We start from the raw sequence: 12,956 nt of genomic DNA, 5'->3' as shown, positions 1-12,956 counted from the left end.
AACATCTGGAACATTTTACAACAGGAAGTCACATCTACAGCAGGAAGTGACATCATCAGCTGGTTCTTCTGAAGATCATAAGAACATAATTTCCAAAGTTCCCTCATTAGTTTTTCTGTATATTTGATCTTATTGTAACGATGACTGAGGAGCTCAATCTCAACACTCACTCCTGTTACCTAAATTCATTCTTACATCTTATTGGTTTATTTTAAAAATTCAAATTTTGGGAAAATCACTAGAATGTGCTCAGTGTCCTCATGCTATGAGCATAGCCGACGTTTAGCTATTTTTCTTGTTTTGGCTAATTCTATGCTAAAAACTAATTTCTCTTACTTTCAGTCCTGTTACTCAGAACATAAAAAGTAACAGGAGTGAGTTCCAGTAACAGGACTGAGTGCCAGTAACAGGAGTGAGTTCCAGTAACAGGACTGAGTGCCAGTAACAGGAGTGAGTTCCAGTAACAGGACTGAGTGCCAGTAACAGGAGTGAGTTCCAGTAACAGGACTGAGTGCCAGTAACAGGAGTGAGTTCCAATAACAGGACTGAGTGCCAGTAACAAGAGTGAGTTCCAGTAACAGGACTGAGTGCCAGTAACAGGACTGAGTGCCAGTAACAGGAGTGAGAGCCAGTAACAAGAGTGAGTTCCAGTAACAGGACTGAGTGCCAGTAACAGGAGTAAGTGCCAGTAACAGGAGTGAGTTCCAGTAACCGGAGTGAGTGCCAGTAACAGGAGTTAGTGCCAGTAACAGGAGTGAGTTCCAGTAACCGGAGTGAGTGCCAGTAACAGGAGTAAGTGCCAGTAACAGGAGTGATTTCCAGTAACAGGAGTGAGTTCCAGTAACAGGAGTAAGTGCCAGTAACAGGAGTGATTTCCAGTAACAGGAGTGAGTTCCAGTAACAGGAGTAAGTGCCAGTAACAGGAGTAAGTGCCAGTAACAGGAGTAAGTTGCCTGGTTTATTGATTTATTCGTGTGAATATTTCACATTTCACAAATTTCAGGTTTGGGTGTTCTTGAAAAGATAAAAGTTACTGTGCATATTTAAAAAAAATAAAGACTTTCTTGATAGAAAATTAAGTGGACCTGCTTTTAAACATGCTTTTTTAAAATGTCACGTGAGTTGTAATAACAGGATTGAGAAAAAAAAATCGTAAAAAATTCAGATTCGTAAAAAAAAAAAAATGAAATAAAATAAAATACATTGTTAAATGATTTTGGATTAAATAAGCTACGAAATCTCACACATTTCTAAGTTTTTAAAAGAACAGATCCAGTTTAAACAGATGAACAGGTGAGTAGATGGACTCTAAGGGGCGGAGTCAGGTAAGGTAACAGGAGTGAATGGGATGGGAGGGGGGTGGAGGAGATAAATTGGAGCGGGGTGGGCGGAGTTAAGGTGATTCATCACCTGCTCCAGGTGCAACATGGCGGCGTGTGCAGTTCAGCTGGTGAGAAAAAAACACTTTTATCTCTCTTAAAACTCCTAAAAACCACTTAAAACTCCCCAAAAACTCACCTAAATCAGATTCCACACCCTGTTCACACACAGCCCAGCCCACAAACCGGTTCTGATCCGGTTCACCACCAGACTCCTCACTAATCTGAGTTACAGCGAGTTTTAGACTGGATCAAACACGACGCTGAATTTAGCTTTCTGTTCCATATTAAACTCGTACTGCAGTAACACGCGGCCGCCTGTAGATGGTGGAATTTAACAGTAAAAAGCCGCTTTTAAGCAAAACGCTGCAAACGTTTTCAATATGAACACATTCCTAGTTTAATTCAGACTCGAATAGAATGTAAATTAAAAAAAGATAAAAAATTAAAACAAGTGTTAGACTGTTCCAGGAACTTTTACACACACTTGCACACACATTTAGAAACATAGAACAATAACAACACAATAAAAGAAAAATACTCATACAAGAATTTATTCTACAATAAAGTGAAATGTGAAAATGTGAATAAAATGTGAATAAAATGTGAATGTCAGATGTAAGATACAGTACCTCACAGTGTATTCATAAAAAAGGAAATGTTACTTTTAATATTTTTGTATAATATGTTGTACTAAGTTGTTAAGTGTTAGTGTTTGTCTTAATTAGACTGAATTAATCTGATTTGGGCTGAGTTAATGTGCGTTAGATTGAGTTAATTTGAGTTAATTTGAGTTTAATTGATGTAGACTTTATTAATCTAAGTTAGACTTGGTTAATGTGGTTTAATGTGGGTAAAACTTTGTTAAACTAGGTTAAACTAAGTTATACTGAGTTGTATGTTGTGTTGATTGAATTAAACAGATCGATTTAAACTGGGTTAAACTGAGTTAAACTGGGTTGTTTGTGTTGATTGAATTGAACAGAATGAGTTAAACTGGGTTAAACTGGGTTAAACTGGGTTAAACTGGAATAAACTGGGTTAAACTGGGTTGTTTGTTGTGTTGATTGAATCGAACAGATTGATTTAAATTGGGTCAAACTGGGTCAAACTGGGTTAAACTGGGTTAAACTGAGTTGTTTGTTGTGTTGATTGAATTGAACAGAATGAGTTAAACCGAGTTAAACCGAGTTAAACTGGGTTGTTTGTTGTGTTGATTGAATCGAACAGATTGATTTAAACTGGGTTAAACTGGGTTAAACTGGGTTAAACTGGGTTAAACTGGGTTAAACTGGGTTGTTTGTTGTGTTGATTGAATCGAACAGATTGATAAACGGCCCAGGAAGAAGTTTGAGAGGAAAGAAGCTCCGGTTGGGCCGATTCTGAAAGAACCACAGGCTAAACACCCCCTACAGAACCGGTTCGTACAAACAGAACCCACTTCACACCGGGTTCACACCGGATTCACACCACCTGGTCCAGTACTTCATACTGAAGTGAATTGTTGGTCGGAGCTTCTACACTCGAAATGAGCTAATTTATTAAGGTTAAAAGCATAATAATAACAATAATACTACTACTACTACTACTACTACTACTACTAATAATAATAATAATCTTATTTATTATTATTATTGTTATTAATTATTAATTATGGGAACATGTTTTTTATATTTAGATGTCACTTTCTACATTGCAACACCATTACAGTACAGTCTATGAGAATAGAATACAAACAAAAAATACATATTTAATTGACGTAAAATTTTAGACAAACCATTCCTACAGTACAATTCTTCTTTTTGGATTGACTGAACTTAAAACTCACAACTTTACAACTGTCTAAATCTTCTTTATTAAGAGACAAGAAATTCAAGTAATTAACTCTTGATGAGTTCAGCACAGCTGTTAACTGAAAGCCTGAATTCCAGGTGACTCTACCTCATAAAACTGACTGAGAAAATCCAGCAGAGATAATTGAGTATGCCGAATATTTTTAAATAATAATAATATAGTTGAACGCTCTCACTAGAGATTATTCTCCATCAGGATTAATCTGTTCAACTCCAGCTGAAAAGCTTTGCTTATTACGTGTCACTCCGGTACAGTTTAAAATTAAAGCAGTGATTAAAAATGCCTGTAATAATAATGATGATGGATAAATAGTTTTTATTGTGATTGTATTCAGGTGGGCTCTGTGGTTCTACAAGAATGATAAGAGTAAAATGTGGCAGGATAATCTTCGACTCATCACCAAGTTCGACACTGCTGAGGACTTCTGGGCGTAAGTTAATGTCTTATGCTTCTTACTTTAAAGTATCAGTCTGTATTATTTAGTTTCTAAACTGAAAGCAGAAGCATTTCTGAGTGGAGAAGAATATGGATAAAATTGTGTTTAATGGTACCAGTGTTCTGAAACCAACAATCCCTGCTAATCCTAATAATATATTCATTCTAAAAACACGTCAAAGGCATGTGGGTAGTGAAGCTTATAGGCAGAGTTGAACACAAAATACAGTATGTTCTATTAAATAATATTTCAAGGACTGACAGGGTGGCAGGGAAATAAACTGTTGATGGGGACAAAAGTCATGATGTCGCTGATAAATAAATCACAGTATTGATAATGTACACATTATTTGTACATATTTGCTACATTTAATATGTAATATGTATTGTATGTAAACTCTTCCAGAAGCATGATGGGAAATAATCTGAAAGAATCTAGTTGCAGTCTTGCAAATAGTGTCTTTTTTTTTTTTTCTTAAAAAAGACACTTTTTTTTTTTTTAGACACAACCATGTTAATCTGAGCTAAAGGCTAAAGCTGTTGCCATGTGGGTCAGCCAGACGTCTTCCTTTCCATTACTAAAGACCAACTGTAAGATGTTAACCAATGACTTATTCCCATAAGAGTCCTATAATTAAGTTGTAATTTTGGGGGGGGGGGGGGGGGACAGAAAACTGATTTAATTCATGTTTTATCACTATTATATATATTTATTGCTCTACATAAATGGTCTAGCTGGCCAGGAAAGGTCTAGACCTCAGTGTAATTACTGTGCAGAGTCCCGGATTGAGGAAATGAGCTTCAGTAAAGCTGAAAGCTTCGAGGGTGACCGACCGGTCCTTCTGATATCCTGCTGATATAAGCTCACATTACCCAGAAACCCTGAACATTTTCTACATTATGAGGGAGCACTGAGCAGAACTGTGAAAGTGGGAGACTGTAGTCTAGTCCACTTCCCTGTTAAATTTAATTCAGCGCTTTTTACAACAAATGTTTTCACAAAGCAGCTTTACTGAGAAACTAAGAGGAACCAAGGCTACGTTCACATTACCAGGCTGAAGTGACTCAAATCGAATTTTTTTTTGCTCAATGTGGCCCAGATCTCTGATTTATCAGATTTGAGTCATTTTCCTATGTGGTCCTAAATCTGATGCGTATCCGATCCATGGGCATGCAACATGAATTTGAACGGTCAAATCAATCAGCATTAGCATTAGCGCTACGTGCTTCTCTCTTGTACCCACACTGCATCTCTTGGTGCAGCTGTGCAGCTATAGCTGCAAAAAAACAAAAAACAAAACAAAAAAAACAGCAAAAGCAAACCACCTGTCCTTGTTTCACCTCCTGAACCTGAGCATTCAGAGCAGCTGTTTACTCTCCACTCCAGTAAAAGATGCTCCACATATGAGCTGCTAACTCATCCATTTCCCTTTATAAAGCTACAAGCCTCTCGTCTCTCTAATATGAGGGGTTTTGTTGTTGGTGAAGAAGGAGGTGTTTATACAGGTATCAATGTGCAGCATGTGAGACGGTGTTTCAGGAACAGATTCTGTGTTCACATTACACACAGATTCAGATCACTTACATTTACAGTGAATGTGAACCGACAAGATTCAAGAAGCCAAATCCGATCTGAGCAAAAAATCTGAATTGAGCAAAGTGGATTGTAATGTGAATGGAGCCCTAAGACTAAGACCCAAACTAATGTAATGTAAAAATACAGGTATGAATAAATAGTTATGAATAAATACAATGCTACAGGTACATCTCTAAAATTCTTAAAATTATAATATCATTAAAAAAATATATTTTTACTTTATTTTAGTTTAATTCAATTGAAAATGTGAAACTCTTATATTATATAGACGCATTAAACACACATAGTGATCTATTTTAAGAGCCTATTTGTTTTATTGTTGATGATGATGATGCTTACAGCCAATGAAAACCCAAAAATCAGTATCTTTAGATCAGTATCTTTTATATAATTAGAATATTATATAATAAGACCAATTGGTACTTTTGTTTTCACAGTGTAGTGTTGCCAGCGTGCCAAGTCCTGCTGGAAAATGAAATCAGCGTCTCCATAAAAGTTGACATTTCTTGATATAACTTGATAGAACACAGTGGATCAACACCAGCAGATGACAGACATGTCTCTCCAAACCATCACTGATTAATCAGTAAATCTTACATTTCATTTGTAAATCAAGGGATAAAAAAATGGATATTCTAGGCCAATGACTATATTACACATGTACTAGTGCACCTTAAGATATTAGAATATAATTTAAAATGTTACTTTCAGTAATTCAGTTCAAACTTTAATTGAACGTATGAGTGATCTATTTTAAGGGTTTACTTATTTTATTGTTAATTTATTATGAAGCTTACAGCCAATGAAAACCCAGAAACCAATGTCCCAGAAAATATTATTGAAAGTCCTGCTGGAAAATGAAATCTAGTGTCTCCATAAAAGTGCTGAACCATCACTGATCATCAGTAAATTTTGTGTTTTATTTGTAAATCAAGGGATTTGGAGAGTCTAGTGAAAGAGAGAAGGGAGAGACTCACAGTCCAAGCTGTTAATTAGTGATTGTAGGAGATGAAGATTTCATTTTCCAGCAGGATTTGGCACACTGCCCACACTACAGCCAAAAGTACAGATTGGTCTTTTATAGTATTTTAAATTTGAGACACTCATTTTTATTTTATTGTTGATGATTATGAAGCTTACAGCCAACGATAAAACCTGAAAATCAGTTTTTTAGAGAATTCAAATATCATGTAAAAAGATAAATTGGTACTTTTTTCTCAGTGCAGTGTGGGCAGTGTGCTGCTGAAAGTCCTGCTGAAAAATTAAATCCAGCGTCTCCATAAAAGTGCCGAACCTTCACTGATCATCAGTAACTTGTGTTTTATTTGGAAATCAAGGGATTTGGAGAGTCTGGTGGAATCAGTGATGGCTTGGAGATGCTGGATTTCATTTTCCAGCAGGACTTGACACACTGCCCACATTACACTGTGGAAAAAAAAATACCAATTGGTCTTACATAGTATTTTTTAAATCTGAGATGCTTATTTTTTTTTATTGTTTTATGAAGCTTACAGCCAATGAAAACCAAATATTATATAAAAAGACCAATTGGTACTTTTTTGGCTGTGTAATGTGGGCAGTGTGCTGCTGAAAGTCCTGCTGGAAAATGAAATCCAGCATCTCCATAAAAGTTCCGAACAATCACTGATTAATCAGTAAATTTTGTGTTTTATTTGGAAATCAAGGGATTTGGAGAGTCTGGTGGAATCAGTGATGGTTTGGAGATGCGGATTTCATTTTCCAGCAGGACTTTCAGCAGCACACTGCCCACATTACACAGCCAAAAAAGTACCAATTGTTTTATTTTTTTTATTTTTTTTTCTAAGACACTGTTTTTTGGGTTTTCATTGGCTGTAATACATCTACTGTATATAATAAGTTTCACATCGTTTAGCATGGTATTGCGACGTGACTCCAGGCTGAATGTTGATGTACGTGGCTTTTTTGTGTGTTTTTTTTTTTTTTTGGGTGAGTAATCAGCGTTTTCTCTCTTCTGCAGGTTGTATAACAACATCCAGGCTGCCAGCAAGCTCTCGTCAGGATGTGACTATTCAGTGTTCAAGGTAAATCCTCGGTATTAAACGCCGCAGTTAAAGGATCCTATTGATCGCTATTGATGCGTGGATGAGTCCACTCCACTCCACTGCTGTGTGCTGTGAAGTGCGTCGGCGCTCCTGCCGCTCGGGAACCTTGACCCCGCCGTCGTTCAGATGGTTTGCGGAGCTCGTACAGAGGCGTCGCTGCCGTTTAATCTCTTTATATTGGTGGATTTGTGTTTGAAAAGCTTTTACTCACTCAGATCTCTGTGCATTTCAGCTGCGGGTGGCTTTAATTGGTGGTTGACTGATTGAATTTCACTAAATTAAAGCTCTTCACTGAAGACCTAAGGCATCTAAAAGTAGGCTTTTGTGTTTAGGCTGCACTCTGAGCATAAAGGGTTCTGTATAGTATAGAAAAGAGCGTGATGGTAGAAGCGTTTTTTGGTATTTTATGGTTTTCCTTTAGCGTTTAAATCTGGTTCTGTATTCCCAACCATTCCTCAGTTTTGTCTTTCTCAGTCTACATTGCTTTTTTTAATATCAGATATTCAAGACGACCTAAGTTAATATAAAAAAAAAACACTTTTTAAGTGATTATTTCATTTATAACTGGCAACGAGTCTTTCACATCTGTTTCTTTACAGAATTTCAGTTTTAATTCAGATACATTGGAGGATTTTCCAGCATAAACGTCTAAAACTGTTTAAGATCAGACTTTAACTAGACCTTTAACTCCAAAACCTTCATTTAGTTTAGTTTTTTAATCCATTCAGAGACAGTGAACTTTAGAGGTTTGTGAGCTTTGGGTCATCGTCCTGCTGCAGAACCCAAGTAAAGTACTCCTGAGCTTGAGGTCAGTAAGGAACAGATGGACTGATTCTGATTCTGCGGGACACACCTTCCAAAAAGTTCCACTTTTGTCTCGTCAGTCCTGTAAAGAATATTTACCCAAAGTCCTGTGTATCATCAGGATGTTAGTTTAGAAGATGTAATATTGGTATATGGTATTATTGAATCATTAACACTGATCTTAACTGAGGTGAGTGAGATCCTGCAGTTCTTTAAATGTTGTTCTGGGTTCTTTTAGGATCTCCTGGATGAGTTCTTCATGCCCTTTTGGAGAAATTTTGTTCGGTCGGCAGGTCACTCCTGGGAAGGTTCACCAGTGTTCCATGTTTTTTCTCCATTAGTGAATAATAATAGTGAATCACTGTGGTTCTCTGGAGTCTCAAAACTTAAAAAAAAAATGTATAACGTTTTCCAGACTGATAGATGATCAATGACCTTTGTTTTTCTCCTCTGTTGTTGAGTTTCTTCAGATGGGGGTTTAATAATAATAATGTGTTGATTTTTGAGATCTTTTATCTGCTTCATGTTGTCAGACAGGTTCTATTTGAGGGATTTCTCTCCGGTATGTGTATGCAGTATTGTTTGTGTGTTTGTGTGTGGGTGTGTGGGTGTTATTGTGTGCAGTATGATGTGTGTGTGTGTGTGTGTTATTGTGTGCAGTATGAATTGTGTGTGTGTGTGTGTGTTATTGTGTGCAGTATGAATTGTGTGTGTGTGTTATTGTGTGCAGTATGAATTGTGTGTGTGTGTGTGTGTGTTATTGTGTGCAGTATGAAGTGTGTGTGTGTGTTATTGTGTGCAGTATGAATTGTGTGTGTGTGTGTGTGTTATTGTGTGCAGTATGAATTGTGTGTGTGTGTGTGTTATTGTGTGCAGTATGAATTGTGTGTGTGTGTGTCTTATTGTGTGCAGTATGAAGTGTGTGTGTGTGTGTGTGTTATTGTGTGCAGTATGAATTGTGTGTGTGTTATTGTGTGCAGTATGAAGTGTGTGTGTGTGTTATTGTGTGCAGTATGAATTGTGTGTGTGTGTGTTGTGTGCAGTATGAAGTGTGTGTGTGTGTGTGTGTGTGTGTGTGTGTTATTGTGTGCAGTATGAATTGTGTGTGTGTGTGTGTTATTGTGTGCAGTATGAATTGTGTGTGTGTGTGTGTTATTGTGTGCAGTATGAATTGTGTGTGTGTGTGTGTTATTGTGTGCAGTATGAATTGTGTGTGTGTTATTGTGTGCAGTATGAAGTGTGTGTGTGTTATTGTGTGCAGTATGAATTGTGTGTGTGTGTGTGTGTTGTGTGCAGTATGAAGTGTGTGTGTGTGTGTGTGTGTTTTTGTGTGTGTGTTTGTGTGCAGTATGAAGTGTGTGTGTGTGTGTGTTATTGTGTGCAGTATGAATTGTGTGTGTGTGTGTTGTGTGCAGTATGAAGTGTGTGTGTGTGTGTGTTATTGTGTGCAGTATGAAGTGTGTGTGTGTGTTATTGTGTGCAGTATGAATTGTGTGTGTGTGTGTGTGTGTGTGTGTGTGTGTATGTGTGTGTTATTGTGTGCAGTATGAATTGTGTGTGTGTGTGTTATTGTGTGCAGTATGAATTGTGTGTGTGTGTGTGTGTGTGTGTTATTGTGTGCAGTATGAATTGTGTGTGTGTGTGTGTGTGTGTGTGTGTGTGTGTTATTGTGTGCAGTATGAATTGTGTGTGTGTGTTATTGTGTGCAGTATGAATTGTGTGTGTGTGTTTTATTGTGTGCAGTATGAATTGTGTGTGTGTTATTGTGTGCAGTATGAATTGTATGTGTTTTTTATTGTGTGCAGTATGAATTGTGTGTGTGTGTTATTGTGTGCAGTATGAATTGTGTGTGTGTTATTGTGTGCAGTATGAATTGTATGTGTTTTTTATTGTGTGCAGTATGAATTGTGTGTGTGTTATTGTGTGCAGTATGAATTGTGTGTGTGTTATTGTGTGCAGTATGAATTGTGTGTGTGTTTTATTGTGTGCAGTATGAATTGTGTGTGTGTTATTGTGTGCAGTATGAATTGTGTGTGTGTTTTATTGTGTGCAGTATGAATTGTGTGTGTGTTATTGTGTGCAGTATGAATTGTGTGTGTGTTATTGTGTGCAGTATGAATTGTGTGTGTGTTTTATTGTATGCAGTATGAATTGTGTGTGTGTTTTATTGTATGCAGTATGAATTGTGTGTGTTATTGTATGCAGTATGAATTGTGTGTTGTGTGCAGGATGAGATTGAGCCGATGTGGGAGGACAGGAGTAATAAGTGTGGGGGTCGATGGCTCATCACTCTCTCCAAACAGCAGAGACACACTGAACTCGACCGCTTCTGGCTGGAAACGGTGTGACGCACGCGCACACGCACACACACACACACACACACACACACACACACACACACACACATATTTCGGGGGTCAGCAACCCCCCCTCCCCCCAATTAAGACTTCAACCCCCCCTAAACGGGTTAAAAAACTATTTAAATATGCTTCTTACATATAATGTTAAATACTACAAAAACAATACAGTATCTATGGCTGGACGAACATTGTGATACGATTCCATGTTAATAAGCATTCCTCATATATAACTATATAACTATATATTGCTATCCCACCTTAAATGCTGCTGTGGCTGTGGATACTATTTTTGGCGCTTTTAAGGTGGAACAGAACATTCAAATGGGAATCCACATTCTGTTTTATATGGACTGTTTGTGATTTTCTGCACAGCCTGAGCAGAAACGTGTAAAACACTATAATCTACTAACTACAGTCTAAAGAGGAAACTGTTTTAATGTAGAAGATATTTTGGTACCACTTTAAAATAAGACTACCTTTATAAAGGGTTTATAAATGGTTTACAATTAGTTTATTAATGGTTACTAATTAGGTTGTAAATGCCTTAAAAATCATTAATAATCAGTTATAACACATATGTAGAAAGGGCAACAATGACCTGTTTGGCAAATAGTGAACCCACAGCCGTCTATACTGTTGTCCTTTCTACATAGGTGTTATAACTGATTATTAATGATTTTTAAGGCATTTACAACCTAGTTAGTAACCATTAATAAACTAATTGTTAACCATTTATAAACACTTTATAAAGGTAGTCTTATTTTTAAGTCGTACCCTAATTAGTTTTAATGCAGGGAACTGTTAAGGTGGAATGGAAATGTTTTTTAAGGCGGAAGGAAAATGTGAAGAAGAAACTAAAAGCTTCATACGCTGCAATAAGTTAGACCTAGTGAGTAATTAGATACTCAGATATATATTAATATTAATGAATAGCTGAAATGTGTATTAATATAACTTAATAATTTGAAGTAATAAAACTGAAACATACCAGTCCTGCTTAAATATTTTTATAAACATTTCCTAACTTTAAAACAAAATCTTTTATTGAGGTAATTTTAGTTTCCCTCTCAGGTTCAGCTGTGCTAATATAGACGAGGATGATGTTTCTGCGTACTTTGGTATGCGGACACATCATCACAATATGCAAATCAGTCAATCAAACAGTAATACAGACCCTCTGGTGACGTCCAATCATCTGCGTCTCGCATCTTGCTATCAGAGGCACACTGCTCAGCCTAATCAGCTCTTCCTTCTGCCCCGCCTCTAAACCCATACATCACCCAGCGCCTTTTTTTATAGCTTTTTTTTTTTTATTTGAGCTGAGTGGAGTATTAAGTGTATATAAAGCTTGTTTTTTTTTGCTGTGTATCCTGCAGTTGCTGTGTATGATCGGGGAGGGTTTCGGCTCCTACAGTAGAGACGTATGTGGATCGGTCATCAACGTTCGAGCCAAAGGCGACAAAATCGCCGTCTGGACTACGAATACTGAGAACGCTGAGGCAGTCACTCACATCGGGTCAGTGCACTTTTTTAGTGTGAGGTTTAAAGGTCTCCTTCCACTAAAATCCACTTTTTCTTGTTTTTGTTTGTGATATAATATAGGTCTCTGAGTTGTATATGCATGCTAAATTTTAAACTGTTTCTCAGCCTCCATTGTCTGCAGTAGCTAATAAAAAGAATCCTCAGAAATACCAGTTGATCAGGAGGAGCTTCCATCTGTTTGCACAGCTAGTTAGCATTAGCTATTTTGTGTGAATAGTAACTGTAGGTTCAAATCGGATCTCCGGTGGATTCTGTGTTTTTTTTTAGCGAGACCTTAAATAAACACTAGGGCAGCCGTTCTGGTTGGATTTTATGATATCGAGCGAGCTCTGGGGCTTTGATGTGGTGAAACTGCCTAAGCATCGAATCACCAAGTCCGAGGTAAGAGATTAGTAGCTAAAAGAAACTTGATAACGTTAACTTTATCTAGCCCTCAGTGCTGTATCTTTATAACTAAAACTGTATCTCTGAAAACATTTTGTTCGAGTTTTAGAGCTGTAAAATTGACAGTAGGGGAAAAAGGCAGGTAGGCATTCTCTGCTGCAGTGCTGTTAGCCAATCAGAGGCGATATGTTTGCATGTATTCAGTGATCTAAAACCTAAACACTAAATTAAACATGATGTTTCTGAATTATATACAATTAGTAAAAATATTGCTTTTTTTTTTTTTTTTTTTTTTTATCAGTGCAGTGGGCGGGGCTAATCTATTGTTTAATTGGGTTTTAGTCTATTCATATATAGACTAACATAGTCTATTCTTATAGTCTATAGTCTATTCTGATTAAAACTGCTCTCAATTAGTGTTATGTTCAACAAAACATTTGAGAAATAAATAAATGCATTGTAATGGTCTGAAAGGGTTAAGGAGAAATAAAGGTGTGATTTTAAGTTGGGTATTTCT

At 36.9% G+C, this 12,956-nt stretch overlaps 1 protein-coding gene across 1 annotated transcript in view; it reads left to right on the top strand.

Annotated features, from left to right (window-relative positions):
• Positions 1–1,385: 1,385 nt before the first annotated feature.
• eif4e1b (eukaryotic translation initiation factor 4E family member 1B) overlaps positions 1,386–12,956 on the top strand; it is a 17,912-nt gene continuing 6,341 nt past the window's right edge. Inside the window, exons 1-6 of the mRNA XM_049465634.1 lie at positions 1,386–1,450; positions 2,705–2,799; positions 3,568–3,663; positions 7,265–7,328; positions 10,382–10,495; positions 11,890–12,029. Of these exons, the coding sequence (XP_049321591.1) occupies positions 1,427–1,450; positions 2,705–2,799; positions 3,568–3,663; positions 7,265–7,328; positions 10,382–10,495; positions 11,890–12,029 (533 nt within the window). The 5' untranslated portion in view covers positions 1,386–1,426. The remainder of the gene's footprint in view (positions 1,451–2,704; positions 2,800–3,567; positions 3,664–7,264; positions 7,329–10,381; positions 10,496–11,889; positions 12,030–12,956) is intronic.

Source organism: Astyanax mexicanus, chromosome 1 (genome assembly GCF_023375975.1).
Source record: "Astyanax mexicanus isolate ESR-SI-001 chromosome 1, AstMex3_surface, whole genome shotgun sequence".
In the NCBI taxonomy this organism is placed as follows: Eukaryota; Metazoa; Chordata; class Actinopteri; order Characiformes; family Acestrorhamphidae; genus Astyanax; species Astyanax mexicanus.
Note: the sequence above shows the minus strand (reverse complement) of the source record. Positions and strands in the feature narration are given on the sequence as shown.